Source organism: Geotrypetes seraphini, chromosome 9 (assembly GCF_902459505.1).
Source record: "Geotrypetes seraphini chromosome 9, aGeoSer1.1, whole genome shotgun sequence".
Lineage (NCBI taxonomy): Eukaryota > Metazoa > Chordata > Amphibia > Gymnophiona > Dermophiidae > Geotrypetes > Geotrypetes seraphini.
In genome coordinates this window covers 10,120,634-10,135,323 of record NC_047092.1, presented here as the reverse complement: position 1 = coordinate 10,135,323, position 14,690 = coordinate 10,120,634, and the positions used below count along the sequence as shown (strand labels likewise).

Here is a 14,690-nt window from a genome sequence, read left to right as displayed (position 1 = left end):
TAAATCGCGTTGGATTTGGATTTTGAGATCAAATCAAACATATTAAATAAACTTGAAATTGTGTCTCTACATACTTACAAAAATTCTGTTGGTCTCCCTTTTTTTTTCCAGATGAAATGCCCTACCTGAAATGCCCCTTGCATACTGTGCTCAAGCTCACTCCTGTGGCATATGGTACGTCCATCTCAATCTTAAAATCTTCTCATAGAAACATAGAAATAGACGGCAGATAAGGGCCCACGGCCCATCTAGTCTGCCCACCCCAATGACCCTCCCCTACCTTTCTCTGTGAATAGATCCCATGTGCCGATCCCATTTGGCCTTAAAATCAGGCACGCTGCTGGCCTCAATCACCTGTAGTGGAAGACTATTCCAACGATCAACCACTCTTTCAGTGAAAAAGAATTTCCTGGTGTCACCTCGTAGTCACCTCCTTCTCCAAAACCCATCTAGCTTTATCTCGGATTTGTCCACCACTGTTCTTCCTAAAACTTGCGTCCTACCAGGTCCTCTGCTAGAAACGTGCAGCTCTGGGCGTCCTGCTTTTCACTGAAACTGATTTTTTAAATTTCTCTTTGTCTTCAAGGCTGCAGAGTCGAATCCATCTCTTTGAATGTGGAAGCTGTGAATACCCACCGGGAGCGATTGGAGGTGAGAAGTCTTTTTTTTTGGGGGGGAGACATTTTCCTTCCCTTTCACTGAGATGGTTGGCTTTCTCCTTTTGGTTCTCTGGGGTCAGAGTATTCCCTCAGTCCAAGCTGAATGCTGGCAGCAAGTTAACCCTTTCCTTGCTGTTGCCAATATATGCTTTTCTAGAACTTCTTTATTGATCGATCGTTTCCTAGCCTGTTTGTGAATTTCTCCTGGTTTTATCGATGTGGTTGGAGGGGAAGCGGGAGTGGGAGCTTTTTTTTTTTTTTATTGCCGTTTGATAGCTTGGTGGAACCAGAGAAGAGCAGGAACAGAGTACAGGTGCAGGAAAGCAAGGTGGGGTTGGCTTGTTGGTTGCACGGTTTTTTTGTGTGTAATTTGTCGTTTCCATGGTTTTGTTTTGTATTGCTTGTTTAGGAAACCAAAAAGAGCCCTAATCCCCTCATGAGGCGGAATAGCATTACCCCTTTTGCAAGCCCAGAACCCACCAAAAAACTCCGAATCAACAGCTGTGAGGAGCATGTGGCATCCGACGCTGTAGGCTTACCTGTCTGTCTGTCTGAAGAGGCGCCCATCGCCTCCCCTCTGCCTGCACAGGTTAGTTCTCCTCTGGTGCTCCTGTAACATAAAGAAAGCGTCTCAGAAGTTGCTGGACCCTCTGGCTTCATCGTTGCGCGTCTCATCCTGGGTCAGGTTCTGATTACTTTCTGCAGATAGTTGCTAGTGAATTCCTGTCTGTTGCATGGACTTTTAAGTGTGATGGCGTAATGGTATTGCTTTTCTCTGGGAGGTGACAGTTATACCATGAATGAGGGGGTGGAATGCTTAGTTTTATCTCCGGGGCTCAATGAGTGGAGGAAGCCAGTTCCAGGCCACAGAGACTTCAGCAGGTGCTCTGCGTCTGCGGAGGTCTGTCTGAGTCTTTATACCTGAAGTTTCAATGGTAAGGACATAAGCAGACAGCCATGACGGTCTAGTGTGCCGTAGAATAGCCATGGTTTGTGTTTCTAGTGAATGGCTTCAGATTGTCTCACATGTTGCTTGTGGACATCCAGAGGGGGATTTTTTTGCCCGGTGGTTTTTTTTTTTTTCAAAGAGCTGAGCTTTGGACCCCGAAGCCAAGGCTCTTACCAACTCGCACCTCACTTCCCCTCCCCCCCCTTTTTTACAAAAGCGTAGCGTGGTTTTTAGCGCCGGCCGTGGCAGAAACAGCTCCGACGCTCATAGAATTCCTATGAGCTTCCGAGCTGTTCCCGCTGCAGCCGGAGCTAAACACCGCGCTATGATTTTGTAAAAAAATAGGGGGGGGGACAAGGCAACCTCCCCCCTCCTTTAAAAATTTTTTTTACAAAAGCTTAGCGCGGCTTTTAGCACCGGCTGTAGCAGTAAAAGCTCGAACGCTCATAGGAATTCTATGAGTGTCGCAGCTGTTTCTGCCACAGCTGGCGCTAAAGACCGCGCTATGCTTTTATAAAAGTGTGTGTGTGTGGGGGGGGGGGGAATTGCTTGACTAGTAATACTGGAGTGTCAATGGCAATCTAGGGTGTTTTTGAAATCTTTTCCTTCACTGGACTTGAGCTATCACTGTCTGAAGGAGAGGTTTAGGTTCAAATCCCCGCGATTTAAAAAAAAACTTTTTTAGGCCAAGTTTATTCATATTTATGTTATACCGACCATCGACGTGTATCTGGTCGGTTTACAATACTAAAATAATATAAAACATAAAATTTTAAAAATAAAAAGGGGTGGTGAGAACAAGGTTAAGACGATTACAATTGACATAAAAGAAAAATAAGAAGCGGTATGAGGGGATGGGAAGGAACCCAAAAAAACTCTGTGGAGTGACAATGTTCCTAAATGGACTTTATTTGAAAGTATCAAAGTTCCAAAGGTACCCTGAAATCATCCACATAAAATAATTCCATCCACATAAAAGTAAATCATCCACATAAGAGCCTTAAAGGACCTAGTCCGCTAGGGATACAGGACCCAACACGGTCCGTGTTTCGACAAAAAGTGTTCTTCAGGGGTCCCTGGGGGTCCTATAAAGGTGAGTACGTGGGAAACAATTGTGTGGTGAGCCGGAAGTGAGACATTGCTTGTGTTTGCAACATTCTAGAGCTCAGACTGTGATGTCATAACGCCTCATTCCACCAATGCCTAAGCTCCGTCCTCATCTGCGCAAGCCTCAAACACTTTAAAATCCTAAGTTGCAAAAAAACAAAAGGAATTGACTCCAAAATATCCACAAAGAAGAGAATCCAGAGAAAACCAAAAAAACTCTGTGGAGTGACGATGTTCCCAAATGGACTTTATTTGAAAGTGTCAGAGTTCCAAAGGTACCCTGAAATCATCCACATAAAATAATTCCATCCACATAAAAGCCTTAAAGACCTAGTCCGCTAGGGATACAGGACCCAACACGGTCTGCGTTTCGACAAAAAGTCTTCTTCAGGGGTCCCTGGGGGTCCTATAAAGGTGAGTACGTGGGAACCAATTGTGTGGTGAGCCGGAAGTGAGACACTGCTTGCATAAAAATGATTGCCCTTTCCATTGCAAATGCAAGCAGGGTCTCACTTCCGGCTCACCACACAATTGTTTCCCACGTACTCACCTTTATAGGACCCCCAGGGACCCCTGAAGAAGACTTTTTGTCGAAACGCGGACCGTGTTGGGTCCTGTATCCCTAGCGGACTTGGTCCTTTAAGGCTTTTATGTGGATGATTTACTTTTATGTGGATGGAATTATTTTATGTGGATGATTTCAGTGTACCTTTGGAACTTTGATACTTTCAAATAAAGTCCATTTAGGAACATCGTCACTCCACAGAGTTTTTTTTGGTTTTCTCTGGATTTTCTTCTTTGTGGATATTTTGGGGTCAATTCCTTTTGTTTTTTGGGATGGGAAGGAACATCAGGGAACGGGTGGTCGCTTCTCATGAGGGAATAGAAGAAGGACGCTGTGGTGTTATCTTATTGTTTGAAGTGCGTCCTGGAACAAAAAAGGTTTTAAGATTGGTTTTCAGTTTATTGAGAGAATTTTCATGGCGGAGGTGGGGGTGGCCATGGCATTCCAGTGTAGGAGCTGTGACAGAGAAATTTGTGTTTCTGGGATAATAGAGATCTTTAATCAAGGGCTGACAATCAACTGTCATTGGTTGGTCATTTATTTGCCTTTTGAGCTTGGATTGAGGAAAGGTGATTAATGCAATATAACTACGGACAGTTCCGTGGGGTTGGGGGTAGGGGCTAAAGTGCTGCTTTTTGAAATGCCTTTTCTAGACTAATTCTCGCTTCCGTTTGCTCCGTGACTGATGCTGTCTCATTTCTATCTCCTTCCAGCCTTTACTAGTGAAGGCTTGTCTGTAAGTATTCATTGTGCCTTTATTTCTGCTGCCTTTTTTTAGTGTGTTCCTTAACTTTTGGGTGTTGGGGTTGGGAGTAGGGTATTAGAAAGAGGTGCAGGGACCTGGTCCGGTGCTCCCTTTGATTGAGGGGGTCTATCCTGTCGAGGGCTCTAGGAAGCGCTATTGTACACTCCCTGCATGTGACGTTTTTGTGTCTCATAGCTTTGCTTTTATCGTATATACTCAAAATATAAGCTGAGATTTTAGGGTCAAAAATTTATATTCGGACCATCGCCTACCTGCCACCCTCTTGGACCTATTACAGGCCTCCACAGGGCCTGCCGCAAGATCTGGAGGTCCAGCAGTGGGCTGGGACGTGAGGGATCCATCTTGGCTGAATCCAAAACCCCCTGCCTCCCCCACACCCCCCTCCCCTGACTCCTTGGCGACCTTATGGTGGATGGGACAGGAGGAATCCTCTGCCTGCTGAAATTGACAACCACATCTCCCTCCCACCTCCCCCCACATACCTTTCGGGTCCCAGATAGCCAGCCAGTGCACATAGCAGGAGTGATCTGGGACTCGAAAGGTATGTGGGGGGAGGTGGGAGGGAGGTATGGTTGTCAGTTTTGGCAGGCACAGGAGGCAGAAGGGATTCCTCCTATCCCGCCCATCAAGAGGCCACCGTGGAGTTGGGAGGTACGTGAGGGAGACCGGGTTTGCACTGGGTTTGTGTTTTTTTTTTTTTTTTATTATTCAGCTGGTATGGGTGATGGGGGATCTCTCATATCCTAGACCATAGCGAGATCATTGGGTCCCGCTGCAGGCCCAGTGGAGACCTGCAAGGCATTGGGAGGCAGGGAGATGGTACAGGGCATTAAGGGAGGGACAGTGTGCAGAACCTGGCAGGGAGTAAGGGGGGCTGGGTGCAGAGCCTGACAAGCCAGGGCACTTAAATATTAAGCCTTTGTCTTAGATTTGAGTCAACCATTTTTCCTCCTTTATGGGGGGAAAAATAGGGGTCTCGACATATTCGGATCAACTTATATTTGAGTATATATGGTACTTTTTATATCATGTTTGCTCCTCTGCTTTAGTGGCTATATATATATATATATATTTTTTTTTTTTTTGTCTACCTCAAGGTAACATAGTAGCATCCAGTGTTTGTTTCAGTCTTAGCAGACTAGCCATTGTTCATGGAAGCTGGCCTCTAAAGATGCAGAGGGCCAGGTGGTGATGGATGTTACAGCTATTCCTTTCATAAAAGGGGTTCTCAATTCAGTCCTCGGAACACACCCAGCCAGTCAGGTTTTCACGATATCCTCTATGGATATGCATGAGATAAATTGGAATGCGTTACCTTTTTTACAGAAAGGGTGGTAGATGCGTGGAACAGAATCCCGGTAGAGGTGGTGGGGACAGAGTCTGTGTCTGATTTCAAGGAAACCTGGGATAGGCACTTGGGATCTCTTAGAGAGAAAACCAGATATTGGTTACTGTGGATGGGCGGACTGGATGGGCCATTTGGCCTTTATCTGCCATCATGTTTCTGTTTCTTTAATAAAGTTCTATGACATCACAATGCAGGTGTAAAGAGCCTTAGCCAATAGGAAGAGGAGATGCAAATGTTAAGAGCCGTAGCCAATAGGGAGAGGAGGAGATAGTGGATGCTGCAGATGGACCATTTGGCCTTTATCTGCCATCATGTTTCTAGGTTTCTATAACCATAAAGCTCTATGACATCACAATGCAGGTGTAAAGAGCCCGGGGGAAGGTGTGTTTTTTTCCCCTTTTCTATTCCTTTCTTTCTAAACATTGTAGTTCCGCCCCATCACCTCTCGTTCCAGTAAGTCTGTTGGTCTTCTGTTGCTGTTGTTGTCCCTTTTATTTTGAATAATCCTTTGTAAATTCACTTTGACTTTCAATAAGGCAGTACACTTCTCCCTCCAAATCCGCGGTTTCAGTATTCGCGGATTTGGTTATTCGCGATTTGTCACACTTCGCAGTCTGGCTCTACACCTAACCCCCACGAATACCGAGGGAGAAGTGTATATCAAATTATAATAAAACCTGAAACCTGAAAAACATCTGAGCTAAGCAAAGATCAGTATTACCCTCATTCTTTGGGTTAAGTCCAAAAAGCAGGTGAAAAGTGTGGCATTGGGAAAAGAGCTTAAGACGGGCTTCGTTATTGACCATCCAATTGTTTTGAATTCTCTTCCAGTTATGCAAAATGTTTTGTGACAGTTCCGTCGCTGAGAGGCCTTTTCTAGGAGGCCTAGGTGGTCCCTGGGTATAACAGCATTTCTGTGGGTTGTCATTTGACTGTGCCTTTTGAGTCGCAGTTAATAGAGGGTTAACTTGCTGGTTTCAGATGGATTAAACTAATTGGTTATGGCATTGGGAGAAAGAAATCAGGCTGATGACCCTTCAAGGGCAATCAACAGCCTTTCTCATTATCGTGCCTCAAGAGAAGGGTTGACAGTTCCACTGGGGCCATGCAAGCTCCAGGCCTTCTAGAAATGACTTTCAGGCTGAACTGAAGGCTTTTTTCCCCCAAGAGTTTGAGCAAATCAAATCATTTCCTCTACCATCCACCCTCCAATTTATTGGCCATTGGTCTCGTACCCCCTTCCCCCCTCTGATAGACTTTTTACCTCGCAGAACCAGTGTTTTTAGCGGTTTTTAGAATAAACATTCTTTCCTTACTGTGGTTTCAAAGGAAAGCAAAAGGACTCGTTTTGGCCTCTGAACTTGAGAATCCTCCTCCCCCAACGCCGACGGGACTCGGGTAACCTACCAAAACACCTTGGCAGTTTCAGAATCACCTAGATCAGTGTTCTTCAATCACCGGTCCATGGACCGGTGCCGGTCCACAGAAATTTCCTGCCGGTCCACAGGGCCGGCATGTGCATCAGGCCCAAAACTGTTCTTCAACTGCCGGTCTGCGGTGCGATGGATGCGTGGTTAATAAGATTATATTGTGTATATATATGAAAAATGAATGGAAAAAATAGTGTTACAATTAGGACTATGGGGGCAGGGTCGGGGTGGAGATTGAGTAGAGATGGGCAGGGTCTGGCCCACGACTTAGCCCAGTGTTCTTCAACCGCCAGTCTGCGGACCGATGCCGGTCTACAAAATAATTCTTCTATTTCTGCCGGTCCGTAGGTGTAAAAAGGTTGAAGAACACTGACCTAGATAAGGTCAGTGTTCTTCAACACTTATCTAGGTCCTAGACCGTATCTGGCGAAAGACGTAAGAAGACTTGAAGCGGTCCAGAGGAGGGCGACGAAAATGATAGGAGGCTTGCGCCAGAAGACGTATGAGGAGAGACTGGAAGCCCTGAATATGTATACCCTAGAGGAAAGGAGAGACAGGGGAGATATGATTCAGACGTTCAAATACTTGAAGGGTATTAAAGTAGAACAACATCTTTTCCAGAGAAAGGAAAATGGTAAAACCAGAGGACATAATTTGAGGTAGAGGGGTGGTAGATTCAGCGGCAATGTTAGGAAATTCTACTTTACGGAGAGGGTAGTGGATGCCTGGAATGCGCTCCCGAGAGAGGTGGTGGAGAGGAAAACTGTGACTGAGTTCAAAGAAGCGTGGGATGAACACAGAAGATTTAGAATCAGAAAATAATATTAAAGATTGAACTAGGCCAATTACTGGGCAGACTTGTACGGTCTGTGTCTGTGTTTGGCCGTTTGGTGGAGGATGGGCAGGGGAGGGCTTCAATGGCTGGGAGGGTGTAGATGGGCTGGAGTAAGTCTTAACAGAGATTTCGGCAGTTGGAACCCAAGCACAGTACCGGGTAAAGCTTTGGATTCTCGCCCAGAAATAGCTAAGAAGAAAAAAAAAAAAAATTTAAATTGAATCAGGTTGGGCAGACTGGATGGACCATTCGGGTCTTTATCTGCCGTCATCTACTATGTTACTATGTTACTATATAATATGGCATGAACATATTAGAACTCCAACCCCCACTTCCCCTCCCCCCTTACAATTTCTTTACCATTTTGTCTCTGCCATTTAGATTTTCCAATTCAATTAATGTAAAAACTAATTCTTTTGTTTGACGAAATCCTACTAATGTAAAAAGGGTACAGACTTGGAGGTCTGTCTTAGGAGCTGTCCAGCACTGATTGCTGAAGTACAGACGAAAGATGTCATAACCTCCCACACAATGATTCTTTTTGGTTATCTTTAGGTAGTGTTAATGTTGTATTATGGGTTTTGGTAAATGAAGATTGTCTGGCTGTATCTGTGTAGTTTTTATAAAGCAACTTGATTTTTTGGTACACCGTCAGTGGCTCGCTGACAATTCTGCTCCGTCAAATGCACGCACCGACAAGTGCGCGCATGAAGGGAGGGGAATTGTCAGTGCGCCAATGTAAGTATAGTGGTGGTGGGGGTTTGCGGGAAAAATTGGGTCGGCATTGAATACACCCCCCCCCGAATGAGTGTGAGTTTTGGGGGGGTTCCCCCCCCCCCCTCAACCATAGCGCAAGTGTAATGGGGGTTCCCCCCTCCTCCAAAGAGAGGAATAGTAAGTAATAGGGCAGCACACACTTCTCCTACGCGCGAATGTCGGGGCGGATATGTCAGCGTGCCAATGTCCGGCGTGCTTTTGACGGACCACTGATTTTTTTTTTTTAGTGGGCACACATCTGAAATGCTATTACAGATACCTGTAATAGACTGTAATTCTTCCTTCTCCCTTCCATATTGTAGGTCCCATCTCTCTTTGTCGGTGCAGTTTTAGTGAGGGGATGGGGGATTTTTAGACCTCCCATATGCATGTAGTGTCGGGATGCCTGAAAAGTGACCGGTAACTTAATATTTCTATGATCTGTCCTATTATTGTTCATTAATGTCTCCTTAAGTTAAGTTTTGATAACCGGTTCGAGTGCCTCAGGGGAATGACCTGGTATATTACATTACATCACATTAGAGATTTCTATTCCGCCATTACCTTGCGGTTCAAGGCGGATTGCAAAAGAGTTATAGAAGGTGGGTTACAAAGGAAGATCTCTGGCCATTTCCAGTGAAGGTAAAGAGTAGATCAGGTAGTTTTGGGGAGTCGGGAAGTTAGTGGGAAGAAGGAAGGAACTTGTGGTGGTAAGACTTTTTCAGGGATTTCTTGAAGGGTATAGTTTTTATTTCTTTTCTGAATATCTTGTAGTCTGGTAGATTGGAAATTTGGTTGTCTAGTTTTGATGCTTGAGTGGCTTGGAGGCCATCGTATAGTTTTTTTCCATTTAACTTCTTTGATTGGGGGTGTGTGAATGGGGTGTGAGTTTTCCTATGCCTGGTTGAGGTAGTTTGGATGAGGGTTGTTCAGATAGGTTGGGCTGTCTCCGTTTAAAGTTTTAAATAGTATACAGTAAAATTTAAATAGTATTCTTTCTGGAATTGGAAGCCTGTAATGTGGTCGTGTTTCCTTAATGAGTAGACGAGTCTCAGAGCTGTGGTTTGAATTGTTTTGTCATTGTTGCAGGGCAGGGGAGGTAGAGGATGACTAAAAATTAGATTAGATTAGTTTGAATTCAAGTAGCGTGATATCTACTTATTGACCTTTTTTGTTCACCTTTGACCCGACTCTTCTTGCAGTGGGATTCTGGGCAGCCAGCAGTACCCTTTCTATTTTTAACATAATTTTATATACCACTTCCAAGCCGGAAAAGCTATAGATGTGGTATGCATTCAGGTACCGTGAATGGTCCAGAAGTCCAGTACCTGGCAATCACACTATGGAGCAGAGGAGTAGCCCAGTTGTTAGAGTAGTAGGCTGAGACCCCCATGTGATCTTGAGCAAGTCACTTGACCCTCTATTGCAGTGGTCTTAAACTCACGGCCCGGGGGCCACATGCAGCCCACCAGGTACTATTTTGAGGCCCTCGGTATGTTTATCATAGTTTCTTGATCATATGTCTCTTTAGCTATAAATGACAAAATTATTATTAAGACATAGCCAAAAGGAAAGATTTATAAACTATAAAGAGTTTTAATAATAATAATAATATAATAACTTTATTTTTCTATACCGCCACAATCTTGCGACTTCTAGGCGGTTTACAATCAAGATAGCTGGACATTCAGCGGAATACCTCCTGCAAAATTGTCATTTCTTTAATAAGCCATTAACTATTTTTTCTGAGGCCTGCCAAGTACCTACAAATCCAAAATGTGGCCCTGTTGCTTCAGCTACAAATTCAGATTATGATCCCTCCAGAGGCAGCAAAATCACTTATATACCAATTGACTGCCTGCCCAAAAGCTTTCAACGAAATGAAAGAAAAATCTGGGCTAAGGTGCTCTCTAGATGAGCCTTGCAATTTTGCATTTCACATGCCTTCATATTTTTGGGTTTGGGAAATTGCTTTAGACCCACCTATGAGCCATCCATTCTAGCTATGGTGCCCTGTTGGAGAGGGAGCACATGGTCTGGTGGGTGTGTTATTTTTTTTAATTCAAATTTTTTATCCTGTCCTCCCAAAGGGGCCCAAACGGGTTATTGTAGGTTTAAGACAAGGGTCTCAAAGTCCCTCCTTGAGGGCCGCCATCCTGTCGGGTTTTCAGGATTTCCCCAATGACTAGGCATGAGATCTATGTGCATGCACTGCTTTCAATGCATAGTCATTGGGGAAATCCTGAAAACCCGACTGGATATCAGCCGTCGAGGACCGGAGTTGCCCATCCCTGACATAGACACTCTAATCCAGGGGTCTCAAAGTCCCTCCTTGAGGGCCGCAATCCAGTCGGGTTTTCAGGATTTCCCCAATGACTATGCATGAGATCTATGTGCATGCACTGCTTTCAATGCATAGTCATTGGGGAAATCCTGAAAACCCGACTGGATATCAGCCGTCGAGGACCGGAGTTGCCCATCCCTGACATAGACACTCTAATCCAGGGGTCTCAAAGTCCCTCCTTGAGGGCCGCAATCCAGTCGGGTTTTCAGGATTTCCCCAATGACTATGCATGAGATCTATGTGCATGCACTGCTTTCAATGCTTAGTCATTGGGGAAATCCTGAAAACCCGACTGGATTGCGGCCCTCAAGGAGGGACTTTGAGATCCTTGGTTTAAGAGCAGTGTTCAGTTTTGGAACACACTGCCAGGCGGTCAGTTTGTGAAAGAGCTTTTTCTGCCAGACTCTTAAGAGATCCTCAGAAAACTGTCACATTACAGGAGTAGAGAGAGGTCTCCTTGGGTCCTTGGCAGCGTTATGACCTAGGCCAGGGGTAGACAATTCCGGTCCTTGAGAGCCGGAGCCAGGTCAGGTTTTCAGGATATCCACAATGAATAGGTATGAGATGGATTTGCATGCACTGCCTCCTTGAGATGCAAATCTATCTCATGCATATTTATGGTGGCTATTCTGAAAACCTGACCTGGCTCTTGAGGACCGGAATTGCCTATCCCTGACCTAGGATCAGCTGCTCCAATGTCGCAGGTATTCTGAATTTGATTAAATCTGTTCAGCCTATGAGGGGAGAGAGATTTTCAGCAACGATAGATGATTTGGCATAAGTCAGATGGTCCTGACTGGAAGGATGCAGCAATTTTTCAGTCTGCACTTTGGATCTGGTCCCTTTCAAGGAGTATTTAACCCTGAATGTGCTTGCATTCTGTTTTGACTCCTCAGGATCTAAATTTTAAAGTGCTAGATTTTAAAAGTTTGGGCGGCGTCATGGGACGGGACAAAGGCGTGGTCTGCGTAGAGGTGTTTGTTTCGCACAAAGCAAACTTTACTCAAACCCTTTTGGCCTAATCCTTAACTGCACCCCTTCGAACCCATCTTTTTGTTACTAATTCTCTGCTCTTGCGCTGTAGCAAATTAAACCATGTTTCTTGGCCTGAATGTGTTTTTTTTTTCTTCTTAGATCGTGAGAGCCTCCAGGAATGGTCCGGACAATTCGGGGACATGCAGCCAGTTGACGAGCTAGAGCAAAAACTGTTATGAGGGTTCCCCCCCCTACCATTTCATCTCTGAAGCTTTGCTTGTAAACTGCCCCAGCATTTTTTTTTTTTTTTTTTTTTAATTGAAGGTGAATCAGCGGCCGCTTCTCCTGTAGTTCATTACAGATCGACCGACGACATCTTGAATAGAGATGCCTGTGAGGAAGAAAACATGGGGGGGGGGGAGAGGAGATAAACTGAACTGTAGAACCTCAAGCCTGTGTAGTCCACAGAATTTCCATTTTGTCCTTTGTGTATTTTTGATAGGAGGTATTTAAACCTTGACCTGAGATTACTGTTGATGTGAATGTACAGACTAGTTTTGGCGCTGCAAGTGGATGAAAAGGGGGGGGTATCCCTGAAATGAAACAAAACAAGAGTGTGTGTGTGTGTGAAATGACTTCAGAGTTTGTCAGGCTGTGCAATGCGAGCGCTGGGACTATCCAGCATTGCGCATTTTAGACCCAGGCTTTGTGGTTTTTTGAGGGAGGATGTTTAAAGAAGCTAAACACTTATAAGACCGAGTTGGGGAGGGGGGTGGTGTCTTGTGTGTAATCTTTGAGGTAGAGGTCTGAACGGGGATCATGGGAATCCCGTGGGTCCCACAGGGGTCCAGCGGGAATCCCCCCTAACCCACGGGACTCCCATGGGGACCCCCCTCTGGCCCACAGGACTCTCACGGTGACCCCCCCTCTAGCCAACGGGACTCCCACGGGGATGGAAAGCTTTGGAAGCAGGGTTCGTCCATATAATATAATGGACACGTCAGCCTTAGTAAAAGAGGGGGTTTATAAGCAGCGCAAACACAAAAGAAACTGTGGAATTGATGATCCGGTCAGAAGTAATTGCTGCTTTTTATGGGGACGGGCAGGGATAAAGGTAATTCCTTGCGGGGATGGGTGGGGATGGAGAGGATCCTGGCGGGGACGGGTGGGGACGGAGAGAATCCTGGCAGGGACGGGCGGGGATGGGTGGGATTTCTGTCCCCGTGCAACTCTCTACTTTGAGGGGAAACAGCACTTACTTATATAATTGTCAGGCTCGTTAAGTGTGGGGACAGGGGAGAGGGGGGGATATTCCTAATTCCATATTGTGACATTCTTCATCTGAAACCCTTTCTCTTAAACCAGAACTAAACTTTTTATTGTATAGAAATACCAGTCAAGCGTTCTTTTTATGTACATATTATTTTTATTGGAGATGTTTCTTCTCCTCATCCGTTGTGCAACTGAGACATGCCAGGGTTTAAAATTTTAACCAAAACAACCCTTGAAACAGGGTTGACATCTCTCTCCTGCGGCCCTCTGAGCACTTTAAATGGGTCTGTTGGTACCGTCTGCCGAATTGGCTGGGTCGGTGTCGTGTGCCGTGCAGAGTCCAAGGTACTGTAAAACAGGAATGCGGGAGCTGGAATGTCGGGAAGCTTCAGTTGTTCAAAGGCCTGGGGAATCTTTTATTAAACCTTTTTTTGTTTAAAAGTCCAAAGTAACAACCGTTTCTGTGCTGCTTCTGGCCCCCTGTGCTCCAGTGGTTGCCCTTTTTAAGGCTCTCCTGACTGATTATTGACTGCATGGCATCCCAGAAAGCTTTGTTTTCTGAACACTCCCTATGGAAAGAGATGTTTTATAAGACTAGCCCTTAACTGGGTCATTCCAGTTGGCCATCTAGCCTTATATCCCGTCTTCACGGAGGCCAATCCAAGTTGCAAGATAGCTGGCAAAATAAAGCAAATAGCGTGGACGCCACCGATCCAGGACAAGCAGTGACTTCCCCCAAGTCCACCTTGAAGTGGTATTTCTGAAGACGCACTGGATATGCTGATTTTGATCTGGTGGTTAATTCCTATAGCGGAGACACTTGCAGAGGTATTGGGGTGGGACAACAGTGCCTGGCACAGGGTGCAACTAGGGCTTTTTCACGCCACCGAACCCTGTGTTTATTTGGGTAGGTCTCGTCTTTCAATTTACAGCCAGCTCTAGAGACAGTCTGTGTATTTACTGGAAGGATTTGTAAGTCTTCTGATTTTTAATCCCCTTTTTTGAGGGGGTGATTTCTCCGTTTTTGTATAGATCTTTTTGTGTTACTACATTTTCAAGGATTTTGTGTAGAGATTAAAGGGGTTTTAATTGTTTCTTTTTTCCTCCTCCGTTGTCAACATTGCTTAAGTATTAAATGTGTCGAGAGCCCATCTGCTAAGATGTAGCTGAGGCCAGCTGCAGGTGAGTACAGCGGGAGTGTCAAAGTCCCTCCTCGAGGGCCGCAATCCAGTCGGGTTTTCAGGATTTCCCCAATGAATATGCACGAGATCTATTAGCATACGATGAAAGCGGTGCATGCAAATAGATCTCGTGCATAGTCATTGGGGAAATCCTGAAAACCCGACTTGGATTGCGGCCCTCGAGGAGGGACTTTGACACCCCTGGAGTACAGCCTTGCCTGCTCTATCATGCTCTTTTCAATAATACATCAGCACTTCAAAACAGAAACCGCATATATTACTTTCATGCTGTAAATCATGAAATTGAATGAGTCTCCTCCAGGGTTCATAGACAACGGCGCGAAAGACAAAAGCGCGTGCCGACAATTGAGCGCAGCACCGCCGCGCCGCTCTAAATTACAGTTTTTAGGGGCTCCGATGGGGGGTTTTGTTGGGGAACCCCCCCAGTTTACTTAATAGACATCGCGCCGGCGTTATGGGGGGTTTGGGGGGTTGTTACCCTC

General features: G+C 45.4%; 1 protein-coding gene across 4 annotated transcripts in view; it reads left to right on the top strand.

Annotated features, from left to right (window-relative positions):
* PFKFB3 (6-phosphofructo-2-kinase/fructose-2,6-biphosphatase 3) overlaps positions 1–12,680 on the top strand; it is an 89,296-nt gene extending 76,616 nt beyond the window's left edge. For 3 of the 4 annotated variants that reach the window (XM_033957982.1, XM_033957980.1, XM_033957983.1), the window contains exons 12-15: positions 112–174; positions 587–651; positions 1,069–1,248; positions 11,894–12,680. In XM_033957982.1, the coding sequence (XP_033813873.1) occupies positions 112–174; positions 587–651; positions 1,069–1,248; positions 11,894–11,956 (371 nt within the window). In that variant the 3' untranslated portion in view covers positions 11,957–12,680. Of the gene's footprint in view, positions 1–111; positions 175–586; positions 652–1,068; positions 1,249–3,993; positions 4,017–11,893 lie in introns of all 4 variants that reach the window. The other variant, XM_033957981.1, reaches the window with a different exon arrangement.
* The last annotated feature ends 2,010 nt before the right edge of the window (positions 12,681–14,690 follow it).